This window comes from Vanrija pseudolonga, chromosome 7 (assembly GCF_020906515.1).
Source record: "Vanrija pseudolonga chromosome 7, complete sequence".
Lineage (NCBI taxonomy): Eukaryota > Fungi > Basidiomycota > Tremellomycetes > Trichosporonales > Trichosporonaceae > Vanrija > Vanrija pseudolonga.
Window position 1 is genome coordinate 27478 of NC_085855.1, and position 15329 is coordinate 42806.

General features: G+C 62.3%; 9 protein-coding genes across 9 annotated transcripts; 2 read left to right on the top strand and 7 right to left on the bottom strand.

Moving 5' to 3' along the window:
- Positions 1 to 236: 236 nt before the first annotated feature.
- SPAC11D3.18c_1 (putative transporterC) lies at positions 237 to 1804 on the top strand (the record flags this gene model as incomplete). Its single annotated transcript, XM_062775367.1, has 2 exons — positions 237 to 492; positions 531 to 1804. 2 exons carry the CDS (start codon positions 237 to 239, stop codon positions 1802 to 1804), a joined length of 1530 nt encoding a protein of 509 aa, XP_062631351.1.
- Positions 1805 to 1890: 86 nt separating this feature from the next.
- HAD (2-haloalkanoic acid dehalogenase) lies at positions 1891 to 2583 on the bottom strand (the record flags this gene model as incomplete). Its single annotated transcript, XM_062775368.1, has 1 exon — positions 1891 to 2583. The coding sequence occupies one exon, from the start codon at positions 2581 to 2583 to the stop codon at positions 1891 to 1893; it is 693 nt and encodes a 230-aa protein (XP_062631352.1).
- Positions 2584 to 2931: 348 nt separating this feature from the next.
- Positions 2932 to 5928, bottom strand: LAC2_2 (Laccase-2; the record flags this gene model as incomplete). Its single annotated transcript, XM_062775369.1, has 1 exon — positions 2932 to 5928. One exon carries the CDS (start codon positions 5926 to 5928, stop codon positions 2932 to 2934), a length of 2997 nt encoding a protein of 998 aa, XP_062631353.1.
- Positions 5929 to 7894: 1966 nt separating this feature from the next.
- Oard1 (O-acetyl-ADP-ribose deacetylase 1) lies at positions 7895 to 8341 on the bottom strand (the record flags this gene model as incomplete). The annotated part of the gene is made up of 1 exon (XM_062775370.1): positions 7895 to 8341. The coding sequence occupies one exon, from the start codon at positions 8339 to 8341 to the stop codon at positions 7895 to 7897; it is 447 nt and encodes a 148-aa protein (XP_062631354.1).
- Positions 8342 to 8894: 553 nt separating this feature from the next.
- Positions 8895 to 9645, bottom strand: LOC62_07G008829 (uncharacterized protein). Its single transcript, XM_062775371.1, has 3 exons — positions 9289 to 9645; positions 9142 to 9214; positions 8895 to 9103 (listed from the first exon to the last, which is right to left on the bottom strand). Exons 1-3 carry the CDS (start codon positions 9625 to 9627, stop codon positions 9081 to 9083), a joined length of 435 nt encoding a protein of 144 aa, XP_062631355.1. The 5' UTR covers positions 9628 to 9645; the 3' UTR covers positions 8895 to 9080.
- A 242-nt stretch (positions 9646 to 9887) lies between these two features.
- On the bottom strand, positions 9888 to 11234 carry LOC62_07G008830 (uncharacterized protein; the record flags this gene model as incomplete). Its single annotated transcript, XM_062775372.1, has 1 exon — positions 9888 to 11234. The coding sequence occupies one exon, from the start codon at positions 11232 to 11234 to the stop codon at positions 9888 to 9890; it is 1347 nt and encodes a 448-aa protein (XP_062631356.1).
- Positions 11235 to 11667: 433 nt separating this feature from the next.
- On the bottom strand, positions 11668 to 12861 carry LOC62_07G008831 (uncharacterized protein; the record flags this gene model as incomplete). Its single annotated transcript, XM_062775373.1, has 1 exon — positions 11668 to 12861. One exon carries the CDS (start codon positions 12859 to 12861, stop codon positions 11668 to 11670), a length of 1194 nt encoding a protein of 397 aa, XP_062631357.1.
- A 248-nt stretch (positions 12862 to 13109) lies between these two features.
- Positions 13110 to 14294, bottom strand: LOC62_07G008832 (uncharacterized protein; the record flags this gene model as incomplete). The annotated part of the gene is made up of 1 exon (XM_062775374.1): positions 13110 to 14294. One exon carries the CDS (start codon positions 14292 to 14294, stop codon positions 13110 to 13112), a length of 1185 nt encoding a protein of 394 aa, XP_062631358.1.
- Positions 14295 to 14409: 115 nt separating this feature from the next.
- On the top strand, positions 14410 to 15303 carry CAALFM_C102740CA (NAD-dependent protein deacylase; the record flags this gene model as incomplete). The annotated part of the gene is made up of 2 exons (XM_062775375.1): positions 14410 to 14722; positions 14762 to 15303. The coding sequence occupies 2 exons, from the start codon at positions 14410 to 14412 to the stop codon at positions 15301 to 15303; spliced, it is 855 nt and encodes a 284-aa protein (XP_062631359.1).
- Positions 15304 to 15329: the final 26 nt, after the last annotated feature.

The window sequence follows — 15329 nt, forward strand, 5'->3', positions numbered from 1 at the left end:
CTTCCGCGCGGACACCCCTGCCTTATCTCCCCGACAGTTGCACTTGCCGTTGCCGAGACCACGGCGCAGGCCGAGGTCCGCCCAAAACCCGCGCAGATTTCTCCACGTCCACTCCGTTCAGTTGCCGACAACTATCATCTCGACTCTTGACCACAACTCACAGCTGAACGACGCATAAATACAGCGTCGTCTGGGTCCCCATGGCCCCACATCCGCCCCTCGCCAGAACACACAGCATGGCGTCTACTCCTTCCACCACTTCGATCGAGAAGGCCGGCGCCTACACGCCTGACAAGGCCAACGCCGACCCCGAGCTCAAGGTCTCGTCCCAGGCCATTCCCGACACCCCCCATGGCATGAGCGAGGAGGAGCTTGCCGACTATGAGATCAGCCCCGCCGAGCACCGCAAGCTGCTGCGCACGCTCGACCTTCACATCGCGCCCGTCGTGATGGGCCTGTACCTCATTGCCTTCCTTGACCGCGCCAACATTGGTGGGTAGTGTGCCAACGACAGCCTTGCTAACTTGTAGGTAACGCTGCTGTCGGAGGCATGACCACCGACCTCAACTTCCCTGCCAACGGTCTCTCCGTTGCCACTTCCATCTTCTACGTCACCTATGTCTGTCTCGAGACCCCGGCCACCATCCTGCTCCGTACTCTCCGTCCCTCGCGCATGATCCCCACCACTGTCGTCATCTGGGGTGCGGTTGTCATCGGTAACGGCTTTGCGAACAACTACGCCACTGTCCTGGTCTGCCGTCTGCTCCTCGGCGCTTGCGAGGCTGCCCTCAGCCCCTGCTTGTTCCTCTACATGACGACATTCTACCAGCGCGAGGAGCTTGCTCTCCGCATGTGTTACCTCTTCATCTCGAGTGCCATCTCGGGCATCGTTGGTGGCCTCATCGCTGCTGGTCTCCTCAAGATGGACGGCATCGCCAACCTCGCAGGCTGGCGTTGGCTTTACATCATCGAGGGTATCATCACCGTCCTCGTCGGCTTTGTCGTCTTCTTCACCATGTACGACAGGTTCGAGGACGCCAAGTACCTCACCGACCGCCAAATGTTCCTCATGCACGTCCGCCAGGCCAAGTCGGCTTCCTACTCCAAGGACGAGGGCTTCAGCTGGGTCGAGGTCCGCAAGGCTCTCACCGACCCCGTCATCTACCTCTCGGGCTTCATCCAGATGTGCATCGACGTCTGCCTCTACGGCTTCGCCACCTTCCTGGTCGTCATTGTCAACCAAATGGGCTTTGACAAGATTGCTTCGCAGGGTCTTACCGCCCCCGTCTACTTTGTCGCAGCCATGGTCTATCTCATTGGTGCCCTCATCTCGGACCGCTACTCGATGCGATACTGGCTCATCTTCCCGCTCAGCTTCGTCACGACGCTGGGCTACATCCTCCTCATCATCCCAGTCCACAGCGTCGCAGTCAACCTCCTTGGATGCTTCTTCGCCGCTGTGGGTATCTACATCGCCGTCGGTCTCCACATCACTTGGCTCGGCCAGAACATTGCCGGCTATCGCAAGCGCTCGACGTCGGTCGGTATGCAGCAGACCATGGGTAACATTGGCGGTGTCATTGCTGGCCAGATCTACCGCACCAAGGACAAGCCGCACTACACCCTCGGCCACGCCGCCTCGCTCGGCTTCTGGGTCGTTGGCATGATCGCCCTCACTGTCGAGTATCTCATCTGGCGCAACCGCAACGCTGCGCGCGACAGGATGACCGAGGAGGAGAAGCAGGCTCAGGACGACGCCGGTGTCACGGGCGACCACCACCACTCGTTCCGCTACGTCCTGTAAACGGGGCGTTGGTTAGAGGGGTCAGCAGTTTGGAAAGCCATAGTGAAGCAACCACACATTTTGTACAACATCAATGCAACAGATCACTACTTGAGCTCGTCGAGGTAATGAGCCAGGTCGGCCAGCCCTTTGCCGATCCGCTTGGGTGTCGCGTCGAGCTGCTCGAGCGGGAGACCAGCGCGGTTGCACCAGAAGGTGTTGTAGCCAAACCAGGTCGCGCCGGCTGCGTCCCAACCGTTCGACGAGACAAACACAATGTCTGCAGCCTTGGCGCCGTACTTGTCCGTACCGAGGGTGTAACTCGCGGGGTGGGGCTTGTACGCCCTCACCGTGTCGACCGAGAGGATGTCGTCAAAGATGCCCGTGAGTCCGTTGGCCGCGACCATGGTCTCCAGCATCGCGGGGTTGCCGTTCGACAGAATCGCCATGGGAATCCCACGCTTCTTGAGCTCGGTCAAGGTGCCGAGAACGTCGGGATGCGCGTCCAGGCGCTCGTACACGCCCATGAGCTCGCTCTCGGCCTGGGCCGACAGAGCAAGGCCGAGCTTGTTCGCACAGAAACGCAATGCGTCGAGCGTGATGTCGTAGAACGGCTTGTAGTGCCCACGGCGGTCGGGATCCGCCAGCGTCCGTAGCTGCGTGTACTCGATCTGCTTGAGTCGCCAGAGCTGCGCGAGTGACTCGCCCGACGCCGGGAAGTGCGCCTCGGCGAGCGCCGTCACGGCGTACACGTCGAACAGGGTGCCGTAGGCGTCGAAGAGGATGGCGGCGGGTGGCATGGTGAGATGGGTGGTTGTGAGGCCTGGGGAGGTGCGGCGTGTCGTGTTGGAGGTTACTTGTGGGGTCAGTCGGCAACGTGACTTCGGTGGCCCGGTGCGGGCGAGTTGCCGACGACTGACAGACCTGTTTGTTATTGTCGTTCGGGGCCACGCCGAGATTGCGGCTTGGCGGTGACGTCGAAGCCGCCTTGCCGTGGGGTCGAGAATGCGTCCACCCATCTCCCCCGCAATGATGGCCGTGTTGTGTAACTTTGCAGGCCTTGCACCACACTGCTCACGCCACCTTACGCATATACATGTGATTGTTCAAGCTACAAGCCGAGTCATTGTTCGAAGAGTCCGTGTCTCTTAGGGTGGTGCGAAACCAGGGTCTCCGGGGTTGTTACCGCCGTCGGCAGGAGGAGCGCTCGGCGCCGGCGAAGGAGCAGCTTCGGGGGGAGGCGCCGAAGAGGCAGCAGGCGGCGCGCTCGACGGAGCAGCTGCGTCAGGAGTCTGGGTGCTGGCAATCTGAGCCGTCACATCACTGGGCGCGACGCTTTCGACAGAAGCAGTCGCGGCCGAGGCAGACTCGCTAGGCGCGGCCGGTGCCGAGCTGTTCGAACCACCACCACCACCGGCACCGCCGACATTGACGCCAGCGGCCTGGGCAGCCTTGGCGGGCGTGTCGCCCTGGCTGACCAGCACAGTAAGGGGCACCTCTCCGGGGTCGTTGAAGGCCGCCTCGAGCGAGCCAGCCTCGGGCTTGCCCTCCGGCTGGATGCCTGGAGCGACTGGGGAGAAGCCGCTCGGGATGGGGACAGCGGCAGAGATTGGAACCTGGGTGGGGGCAGCGCTCTGGGTAACGCCGTTTCCACCACCGCCTCCTTCACCAGCTCCAGCCGTGACCGCAACCGTGGTGGCGGGTGGAACAAGCGTCGGGTTGGTGACGGCGCTGCCACCAGTGATGGTGGCATAGGCAGCGAGGGCGGCCGGGTCTGGCTCCGGGGTGGGGGTCGGGTCAGGGATGTCTGCCGAACCGACGATCGTCTGGCCACCCTGGATGAGCGTGAAGACGGAGCGGTTCATGCTGAATGACGCCGGGGTGGGCGAGGCGGACGCGGGCGTCGCGACAACGTCCTGGCGCTTGGCGTTGGCATAGTACTCGATCATGTCGGCGTCGGCCGCGCGAGCCTGCGGCGGGAAGTAGCCCTTGGGCGGGCTCATGTCACGACGGCCGGGGCCAATCTCGTTCTTGTCGCCAGTGCACAACGCCTGCCACTCCTGAGGCTTCTGGAAGCTGCGCACGACGTCGGGGCGGATGACAATAAGGCCCAGCTTGCCCGACGACAGGTGCCAGCCAATGTGACAGTGGATGGGCCACACACCTGGGTTGTCTGTCGGGATGCGGACCAGTGCCCATGCCCGCGAGCCAATGGTAAGCGTGTCGCGGTAGAGCGGGTTGACGAGGTTGACCTGGATATCCTTGACCTTTTCTGGTGTCATCTCGCCACTTCCACGCGCGAGAATGTGGAACGGCCGCCCGTGGATGTGGAACGGGTGGGTGAGGCCGACGTCAAGCTGGTTGATGATGACGTCGGCGCCGCCAACACCGTCAGTCTCGTACACGAGCGTCGCGACGTTGCTGCCGTTGATGGGGATGCCGTCCTCGACGTGTGCGAGCGCCGGGTCGTTGATCATGTTGACAAAGTTGACCGAGTTCATGCCAAAGCCGATGAACGGCTCGTGCGACTCGCGGTCGACAAACTGGCCAAACGACGTGCCCATCTGCTGGACCGAAAAGGCCGTCGGCGGCGGCTTTTCGACAATCTTTGGCTTGACATCCCAGAGCTCGTCAATGTCCTGGCAGAGTGTCTCGCCATCGCCGAGGCCAGGCCAGGGAGCGGTAACAGGCGAACCGATCGACCAAGGGTCGCCCTTAAAGTCGGTGTAGCGCAGCACTGCGAAACCGGTGATGAAGTGGCCGCCAAAGACACACTTGGCGGCAAGGCCGCCGCGGATCCAGAAGCTTGAGAATTGGCCACCGCGGTTGAGGTGGATGACGACGGATGCACGCTGACCTGGGTCGAGTGCAAGCTCCTTGAGGTACAGCGGTTCGATGGGTGTGTCGTCGACCTCGATCACTTGCAGCACGTGCTGGTCGATGGAGAAGCGCACCATGCCGTGGGCGCCGGGGTTGATGAGGCGGAGACGGATACGCGAGCCGATCTGGCCCTGGAGCTCGTAGGGCTTGGTGGTGAGGCAGGTGGCGTCGGGCTGCGCGGTAGCGCAGTCGCGTTGGCCGACACCGTTGATGAGGATCGCGTCAGGCTGGGTAGGGATACCCTGACCCTTGTAACCCTCCGAGTAGTCGTGCATCCTGTGGACAATAAACTCGGACAGGTAGTCGTTCCAGTCGGAGAGGAACATGACCCGCTCGTCGTCATAGTCGCGTTTCTTGACCCACGGGTCGTTCTTGGCATGAACGATGAAGGCGCCGACAAGGCCATCGGCCATTGTGTTGCCGTAGTGCGAGTGGTACCAGTATGTGCCCATCTCCGATTCGAGTGTGAAGCGGTAGACGAATGTGGCACCGGGAGCAATGGGGCACTGTGAGATACCGGGCACACCGTCCATGTGGTTTGTGCCGCGCTGCCGGATGCCGTGCCAGTGGATGGCCTGAGGGTGGTCAAGGTTGTTGTGCACTGTCACCTCGATGATGTCGCCCTGGTTGGCCTCGATGGTCGGGCCCGGGAATTGGTTGTTGATGGTGTACATGAGCCGCTCGAAACCGTCCGGCGAGCCGGCCGACGTGCCGAGTGTGAACTCGTACTTGCGCGTTACGGGCTGGTATCCCTCCTCCGGGGCACCCATGGAGGCAGTGAAGATCTCCTTGGGCGCCGAGTACGTGTTCGAGGGGACAGGGGGCAGAGGGTATGACCAGATCGAGGTTTTGGCGAACGATGGGAGTGTCTGGTTGAGGCCCGAAGAGGTAGGGGTTGCTGTGGACGAGTCGGGTGGCGGAGATGTCGGGACTGACGTGGACGTTGAAGACGGGGACGTTGTCTCTGACCCGCCAGGCGGCGGAGACTGAGTCGTCGGGCTGGGAGTCGGCGACGTCGTCGACGTGGGAGGCGGGTGCTGGGTAGTCCTTGTGGGAGGGCGGGGTGGCGGACGAGGCGGGCGTGGGGGCCAAAATGGCCAGCCGAAGCCGCCGCCGCCGCCACCACCAGCAGGAGGTGGCCGCTGCGGTTGGCCTCCAAAGGGAGGACCACCAAAGCCAGGACCGCCAAAGCCAGGACCACCAAACTGGCCGTTGACGGACCCGAGGAGGGCGATTGTCGCCAGCGAGATTATGTTCGCGTGCATGGTTTTCCGGTCTGGTGGGTCAGTCAGGCTGGCACCACCTCACTCACTCACCGTCCGTGTCGTCTTGCTGTCGAGGCCGTCGAGTCTTGCTGCTCTTGAGTCTTGCAGAGGAAGTCGGTCACGCAGCGCTGGGAATAAGGCCGCACACGAGCCTTTTATCCTCTCCCCGCTGCCTTCAAGACATCAATATGGCGCACTCCGACAACACGGCGGGATTGTGTCAACTGGCAGTTGCTGCAGCACCCCCTCAAACAAGCGCACCAGGGCCGCCCAGGGCGGGGAGCGTGGGCAGCTTCCAATATTGCAATGCAGGCAACCAGGGGAATACCGTAAGCCTCCCAACCTTGTCTTCACGACGAGCGGCGAGCAGGCAAACGGGCAAGGACGCAAGAGGTTCATCAGCTGCGCTGCCGACGAGTGAGGATCGGCTCGCTCGCCTCCGCGACATGAAATGGTCTGTCCTTGTTTGGTTCGCAGCGGAGGTGCCTGGCCGGAGAGGGTAGAGGGCGCGTTGGGCCATGCCGCCGCGTCGTACGTCTGTCTGTGGGGTTGGCCCCTCCTCAGATGACCTGACGACAGCCTCCCGTTCGGATTCCAGAAAGAAGGACACGGACAAGTGCGCACACACGGTTCTCGCTCCCGTAATCGCCGCGTTTCAAGTCTGAGGGTGGGGTCAAGTGGTGGGAACTGCGTGGGCCATGTATTCTTGTTGACCAAAGTCGTCGTCGTGTGGTTAACACGCTCATGCTTGTTGCTGTGGCAACGGCAGAGCCAAGAGTATTGCGTGTCGTCGAGTCTCGCCGGTCTTCTCGGTGATGATGGCAGTACACACACGACTCCTTCCCAGCCCACCACAGAGTCCCCGCATGGCAACGACAGCGACAGGAGCGACAGAGGCGATCGGTGACGTTCTGTCCATGGACCCGAGTCGGCAGTCGGCCATTCGAGTGCGTGTCATGTCGGCATGTCAATTGCCCTCCTCCCCTTGTACGTCTCAGGTGTTCCTGTCCCGCGGTCATGGTGGGTCTGTTGTCGGAAAAAGGACACAGCATCTGATACCAGCGTCGTCACGAACACAATGCTGGAAGCAGTGTGCGCGGAGTGGCGACGCCGCGGTGTGCCGTATGTGGGAGAGGTGGTAGCAGGGCCCAAAGTGTCTCGGAGCGAGTCCCAGTGCCTCGGGTGTGTGAAGAATAGCAGCAGCAGTGGACATTGAACAAGTCGAGCAATACGGGTTGTTGGACTGTTTACGGCACCGTCTTCCAACACCCCCTTGAGCATTGACATTACGGCACCAAGTTGAACCAAGAATACCCGCCCATCCCGCCATTACCACAGACGTTTCATGCGCTCGGCGTCGCCGGCTCCGAGGTCGTTCGTCGACGGCGGTACGACGGAGCATGACTGACCCCTCTCACTCATCGTCATTGTTTGCGTCGAAGGCTGATGGGGGGTGGTGACTAGGCGCCCAATGGACGTGACACCAGTTACGTTGTGCGACTGTCGGTGCCGCGCCATGCGGTTCATGGCCGCAACCTTGTGTACAAAGTGGTACATGTCATGTTCTATCTCGGCACAGACGTCGACGCACCTTGCGGGCAAAGTGCATCGCCATCGTGGAGCACATGATCTCCGTCTAGTGGGGTCGAGGCGGCCGAGGTGGTCGGAGCAGCGGGGAGGTCGCGATTCGGGACGAATGTGGGATTCGAGTGGCCAGACGGGGAGATGGGCCTCCTCCGGTGACTGGGGCCTTGCGATGGCAGTGTCGTACAGTCAAGGCCCCAGAGGCACTCAGATGCATCGAGTGTATTGTGTCGAGGGCCGCGTAGTGCGTCGACGGCCGGCGTTGTGTATCCAGGTGCCACAGACCGCATTCCTCGCTGTCGCCAAGCGGCCAACGACAATAGAGTTGACGCTCGATGCGCGCCATGTGCCGAGGCACTCGTCGTCGATTGTTGTTGTCGTCTCACTCCAGGCTCCACACCTCGACGTCAATGTTGTGCTTGGCGGCGAGCTCGACGACGATCGGGCGCACCTGCTCCTCCCAGCTGAGCCCTCCAATGCCCGCGCCAAGACGGGGGATGGCGAGCACGCCGCCCTCGGCAGCAACCGTCTCAAAGACGCTCTCCAAGCCCGAGTGCACCCACTCGACCCGCGCGTGCGGGCCTGGCCGGTCCTGCGTCGCGACGTTGTACACAGCTGTGTTGGTCTTGTCGTCGTGATATGCCTGCACGCCGCCGGGCAGCAGCTCGCCGCTCTTGCACGCAGCCTTGTACAGGGGAAACATGGCGGGATACGCGCGCTTGAAGCCGACGGCGATGCCCTTGCCCATCACCCCGGTCGTGTTGACGCCGTGTGCGAGGTGCTTGGCCGTGCTGGTGAAGAGGTCTCCGGTGTGGTACGTGACGGGCATCGCGGGGAGGGTTGTTGGAAGGATGATGGCGGGGATGACAGTTTTGATGGCGACGGCGGCGGCGGCGACGCGGATGACGGTGGTTGACTCGACTTTGACCCCGTCGATCCCCTCGACTCGGGTCCGAGCGCGAGTCAATGTGGCCATGCCACTCGCCCTGTGCCACCTCATCGTCGTCGACATCATGACAGCGGCGCGTGCGTCGACAACGCGCGACGACAGCTTGCTCGCTCGCAACGGCGACGCGACATGCCGGCGGCAACTGCAAACTCTCCGACAGCCACTGACGCAACTTTACTCACCGACGAGACTGTCTTTGTCATCGGCTAGAACCAGATCCCAACACTCATTCCTTCCCATGCCGACAGTAACGAGAGGCATGTATTGCCCAACGGTATGCTCGGCCCCGCCCTCATATCGGCCAGCCGTGCTCACGCCACCACCAGCGCCCTCACAATCCAAACACCGATGCTCATCCCACAGCCGCCTTCGCCGCAACGCGCACCCAACACTCCTCGCACCTTCCCGTCCCGCCGTCGAATCCAAATAAGATGCATATGCGTGCGTCGCCGATCCATGATTGTCGTATTCGTCTCGTCTCGCGTGTATCCGTACGGGAGGCCGGGCGCCGACGCAGCATGCCAAGAACGCCGCTGCCGCCGCCCGCCTCCACCGGCCGCTATCCCCTTGCCATTCCTGCGCCTCATGCGCCGCTTCCCACCCGTCGTGCGCGCAGTACTCATCGCCCACAGCTGCCGCAAACTGGGATGGGTCAGCGACGTCCCAGCACGCGCACTCACTGACGCCAACCAGCCTGTTGGCAAGGTTCATGCCGATACCCCAGCCAAAGCCGTTGACCATGGCGTCTCCGAGCTGCGAGGTCAGCGTTGGGAAGGGCGGGCGGCGGAGGGTGCTGTGAGGCGCCATGCTGCTCCTTGACGACTCACCTTTGAACCGATACCTCCCAGCTTGCTCTTGCCGCCGCTGTTGTGGTTGTCGTTGTTATTGTTGTGCTGCTGCTCCTGCTGCGGCGCGGGCTGAGGCGCGGCCACTGGTGCTGGCTGCGGCGGGTAGTACGGCTGCTGCTGCTGCTGCTGAGGAGGGTAGTATGGCTGCTGTCCCGGCGGTGGGCCTTGCTGGTAGTAGGGCTGTCCTGGCGGTCCCTGCTGGTAGTACTGGCCGGGAGGTGGCTGGTAGTACGGCTGCTGCTGGTATCCCGGCTGGCCGTACGGCTGCTGGCCATAGCCTGGTGGTGCGCCGGGCTGGTACTGAGCCTTGTCGCCCATGTTGTTGTGAGATGTGCGATGTGAACAGCAAAGTCGAGAACCTTGTTGACGAGTTTTTTTGTGCGATTGCGTAGGCTTGCCACTGCGTGTTGCCGTTGTTGTCATCTTGGCTCGCTTGGCGTAGGTTTGCACCGCTCACGGGTACGGGATGGGGTCAGGAACATTAAGCTCGCGTGGTCAACACGCGTCAGTACGTCATGGTGTTTATGTTTATGCATGCAGCATACAAGGGTCAGATGCGTTTCTCGCTCCGTTGGGTTCTAGCGGCCGTTGTTGGGGAGACTCGGGTCAAGCCACTGGATCTTGCGAATGTCCGAGGGGATGAGGTGCGACGGAATCATGCGAATGCGCTGGACAGCAGCGTTGAGCTCGGCCGCCGTGTACAGAGCGCTGATCTCGGGGTTGGCGCGGACGGTATCCTTGATGGCGAGGCGGAGGCGCGTGTCCAGCGCGCGAACGCTTAATGGGTCATACTGCCCGACCCACATACAATGGAAGCGGTGGTCGCCAACGCCCAGGATGGTCCAGTCGAGATCGAGGCGCGTGGCAATAGTGTCCACGAGGCCGTCAAAAAGACGACACTTGCCCTCCTCGTAGATACGCGACGTAAACTCGTACTGTAGATGAATCGTTACGGTCTTGAGCGCGTGCGAGCGAGGAGGGAGATCAATGGGAACCGGAATTAGTGGAGGGGACAGCTCATAGGCAGCAGGGACTTTGGAGTTGACAGTCTGCTGCTCCGTGTCGATATCCATGGCACCGTCCTGCTTTGCCCAGCCCTTCGTGGCCTTGAAACCCGTTTTAATCTTCGTTGTCGGGTGTTCGGCACCAGCCTTCAGGCGATAATAGTTGCCGTCTTCATGCCAGAAGCCCCACTCCTTGCCATCGTAATTCTTCGCCCCGATTACGCCAATGTGAGGAGTGAGACGGATGCCGATGACAAGGGACTTGGCGGTTACCGGGATGGTCGACGCGTCGAGGACGTACGGGTTGACACCCGAGGGAGTGAACAAGGTGATGCTGCTGGCCACGAGAAGTGGCAAGTTATGCACTTCGGGGTAGATGAGAAGGTCTTGAATCCCGGCAATGGTGTTGAACAGGTCGCGGTCACGGAGAAAGAAGCGCGAGCAATCACGACTCTTGTAGTGGTAGTGAACCGACTTGGTGTGGGTCTTGATTAGGGCGAGACACTCTGCAAATTCGCTGGGGGAGGCGAGCTGGTGGGTTGGGGAGAACCACTTGAGGCCGGGGATGCGGTGGTCGACATCGGTGTTCTTTCCCTTGGTCTTGGTGGTCGCGTCATCAATGTTGGCCTTGAGGGACAGGCGCCAGCAGTCCGCCTCGTCGTTGGGGACAGGCGCAGGCTCGCCAGGAAGGAGACGCAGCTGGCCGCGCTGGAGGAGGGCCCACTCCTCAAGCTTGTGCTTTCGACCGACGGGCTGTGCGTAGATGTGGATGCGCAGATGAGCGCATAGTATCGAGTCGACGAGGTTCTTGGTCGAGTGCGAGACGAGACGGAGGTGGTACGAGTCATGCCCGGTGGCGAACGTAAGGACGCGGCTGACGATCTCCGGGAACGCTGCGAGTCGGGTGGGAGGGTCGTTCATGGTGAGAGTGTTGGTAGTGAGACAAGTTGAAGAGGAGCAAAGGAGAGTGATTGACAGGCGGACGGTTTGACAAGTTGAATGGGCGGTGGGATGACCAGACGGCGGTGCAAGTGTGTGTGTATGTGTGCGTCGCTCGGGGATGAGTGTCGAGATGAACACACAGGCCGTACCTATGCACACAGAGGGTGTCGAGGAGTGCGACGAGAACGAATGACGGCCACGAGAGCAAGGAGAGACACAATGTTGAAGTGGGAAGAGAAGTGGATGAAAAACAAATCAAACGCGTGCTGATCATTCAACTCGACATGACGACGACGACGACGGCGCGTTTGATCGCGACAATCAACACTTGAGCATTCAACAACACTACATCACTCTCTACAAGACCTACTCTCCTCTGGGCATACTCCTGCTCCAATGCGACCGACCATCCCTACTCCTCCGTCTCCAGGCGATACCGCTCCAACCCCACCTCAAGGGCGTACTCGTCCGCGGTGACAACTCGCACCCGTTGCACCGCGTCGGCCAAGCGGTCCTCCTCAGCCCAATGATCCCGCAGGCCTTCCTCCTCGAGGACATGGTCGCGGATCGCCAGACGAATACGCTCTGGCGTCGAGCCGCTGCCTGGGCTGTGCCAGCCAAGGTAGACCGTGTCCAGAACGGGGTGGGTCACGAGTGTCCAGTGCAGGTCGAGCCTGGCCGCAATGCAGTCGAGCACCCCGTTTAGCGACGTCTGACCACAACCCGACAGCTGGCTTACGAAGCCCTCGGCCACCTGGACGTGAATGGTAACCGACTCGAGCGTGTGATCCATGACGGGCATCAAGATTGTTGGCCCAACGTCTGACAGGTAGTTGGTGCTGGGTGGGAAGCAAGCCACGAGGGACCTTGCCCCCTGTCGCAGAGCAGAGGTAAGCACTTGGAGGTGCCAGTTGTACGGGTGGTCGCGGTGCTCAATGTCAAACTGCCAGACGGCGGTAGACAACCCGAGCGGCGGGCACGCTGACGAGGCGCGCTCGAAGGTTTCGTGGTTGAGCAACGCGTGGAGGAGCACACGGTCGCGGAACATTGGCGGGTAGTCGTTTGGCTCGCTGGACGTCGTGTCCACGACGTGCGTGTCGCGCAGTCGGCGGAGACACTCGGCCACATCCGCAGCTGTCGCGCCCTCTCCCCACCGCATGCCGGGGATGCGCTGGGCCGGGCGGCAAGCGATCGGCTGGCCCGTCGTCACGTTCTCTGTGATCGTGTGGATCCTCGGCCCGCGATAGATGGCGACAATGGTCCGCCGATCGTGTCCATGCCTGTCGCGGTAGAACTCGGGCTCCTCCTCTCCCCGTAGTAAGAGGTGGGGCTTGGCTCGCAGAGCGTTCACCTCGGCGAGGTGCTCGGCATCCCAGATCTCCTTGACGGCGAGGTCGAGGCTGATGTGCCGCGCAAGCTTGGTGTCGATTGTGTCTTTGACGGCGCGGGAGACGAGGCGGAGCGAGTAGAGAAGCGGCGCAGATCCCGGGTCGTGGAAGACGTCGTCGATGGCGAGGGAGAGGATGTCCTCGACGATTACGGGGAACGCCGAGATGTCGATTGCGACTGCTGGAAGCGCAGCACTGAGGCCATCCAGAGCGACCATATCGGCCAGCCAGTAGGACGAGGGGGCAGCTCAGACGGCTTTACTGGCGTTGACGTGGTGCTGGCGGCAAGAAGTGAGTTGCAACGACGTTGTTGACGGCGTGCATCTGACGTCGATGACACGAATGACCGACGGCAAGCGAGCCCGAACCGAACCGAGTGGGGACCCCACCTTCACCAACTTACTCTGCTGACGAGCTCTAATGTCTATGTGGGCTTGATTCCGACATCTGCATGCAGCTACAGCATCTACCAGTACTTCTCAGGCGGCCTGCACGCGTCACACGTGCACTGGGCGTACTTGACAGGCTCAAAGTCACGGCAGGTGAGCCCAGCGCCGAGCCACGCCGAGTGCTCCGCGGCGTACGCCCGCTCGCCGACGCTACGTCGATACTCCTCTGTCGTAAACACTCGGAGGCGGGCGTCGAGCTCATCGCCGGCGGTGTCTACCCGTTCAGGCCACCGTTCCACGACCCCGAGACGGACAGCCTCGCGCAGTCGCTTCGCCGGCGAGTCCCCACTCTCAACTCGCTTGGTCACCTCAAACTCCTCGGTTCCCTCATCGCCCACCCCTACAATGGTCCAGCGCAGGTCAGAGTGAAGCGCAATCACATCTGCCAGCCCGTCCAGCAACCCTTGCCCGCCGTCATCCTTGATCCCGGTCCAGTCGAGGTGCACTGTGACTTGCTCGAGGCTGGTCCGCCCAGACTTGGCGAGGAGGATACGCACCAGGTGCGGGTCGGGCGGCTCAAACTCGCACCCCATCAGCCTGGCGTTGAGGTCGGCAGCGAGGCGTTCGTGCGCAAAGCTCAGATGGGCCACGAGGGCTCGCGTGTCGGGGCACAGACGCTGTCCCCACACGGCGTACCGGTGCTCGTGGTATCCATGGTACGGGTTGCCCCAGAGCGTCGCGTTCGGCGTCGCGAGCCAGGTGTGTGCTGGCCCTCGGCAAGGCACCGCAGCGAGCGCGCGGACCAGGGCGCGGTCGGTGGGGTGCGGGAGAGGGAGCCCGTCCCACATCGGATTGTCGATGGCGTACGTGTCCACGAGGGTAGTGTGGGCAGCGATCAGTCGTATCGTCTCGGCACGGGCCGAGGCCCAATTGAGCCCCGGGACGCGGAGGAGCCGGCCGTGGTGCTGTCGCCGGTATATCCCCTGCACGCGTGCCCGCTCGCGCTTATCCAGCTGTGCGCGTGTCACCCATGGCGGGACGTCGTCGTTGGGCAAGAACCCCCGGCCGTCGTCGGCCGCTGCTTGGTCATCGTCTGTCGCGTCTTCTCTGTCCAAGGCGACGAGGATGTGCGCGCAAAGCACGGCATCGACCAGGTCCTTCGTCGCTCGTGAGAGCAGTCGGACGTGGTGCGCGCCGTCCAGCGCTGCGTCGCACAGCACACGCTCCACGATGTGCGGGTAATGTAGGGCTGGGATGGTCATGCGCGGTGATGAGTAAAAAGTCGAGACGAGAGATGCCATCGCGATCTCGGGCATCACGTCATGACCAACAACCGGAGATAACCGAGCCAACGCCGTTGCCATTGCTCGACCACCCATGACCGACATTGCAGCCTTCCACACCCTCCTGCGCGGCAGCCCGCGCATCCTCGCCATCGTCGGCGCGGGGCTGTCGGCGTCGTCTGGCCTGCCGACGTTTCGCGGTGCAGGCGGCCTGTGGAGGAACTACGAGTCGACGAGCCTCGCGACGCCTGGCGCGTTCGCGCGCGACCCCGCCCTCGTGTGGCTCTTCTACGCCTGGCGGCGGCACATGTGTCTCCAGGTCGACCCGAACGCGGGGCATACGGCGCTCGCGGCGCTGGCCAAGGCGCGCGGCGGCGACTTTCTCTGCCTGACGCAGAATGTGGACAGTGAGTGTTGCTGAAAGGCCGAGCTCTGAGCCCACGCAGACCTGCACGAACGTGCCGGGCATCCCACCGACAGGCTGCGACACCTCCACGGGCGGCTATTCGACGTCAAGTGCAGCAGGTGCAAGAAGACAGAGTACAACACCGACGACCCGCTCGTGCCCGCGCTCGCCCCGGCGTCGGCAGACTTTGCTGACGGCGAGAACCCGCTGCTCGACCCCAGCCGGCCCGTGCCCAAAATCGCGACGTCTGAACTGCCCCATTGCTCCGCCTGCGGCGGCATCCAGCGCCCCGGCGTGGTCTGGTTCGGTGAGAACCTCGACTCGCGCATGCTGCGCGAAGTCGACGCGTGGATCGACGCCAAGCCGGTAGACATTGTCCTTGTGATTGGGACCAGCTCGGTCGTCTACCCGGCGGCCGGGTACGCTGATCGCGCTCGAACGAAACACACCAAAGTGGTGACTGTCAACCTCGACCCCGAGACGGAGGCTGCCGAGCCAGGCGACCTCGTCTACGTTGGCGACGCCGCACAGCTGCTACCTGAGCTGCTGGCCCCACTGCTCACAACCTCATCGTCATTGTAACCTTGACACGCAAGAAACTTTCATTA

Bases quoted from the DNA above. Each gene is read 5' to 3' on its own strand.
- LOC62_07G008829 (XM_062775371.1), bottom strand. From the start codon at position 9,627: ATGGGCGACAAGGCTCAGTACCAGCCCGGCGCACCACCAGGCTATGGC. The intron at 9,215-9,288 runs GTGAGTCGTCAA...CTGACCTCGCAG, and splicing joins TGGGAGGTATCGGTTCAAAG to CTCGGAGACGCCATGGTCAA. The intron at 9,104-9,141 runs GTGAGTGCGCGT...GACCCATCCCAG, and splicing joins CAACAGGCTGGTTGGCGTCA to TTTGCGGCAGCTGTGGGCGA.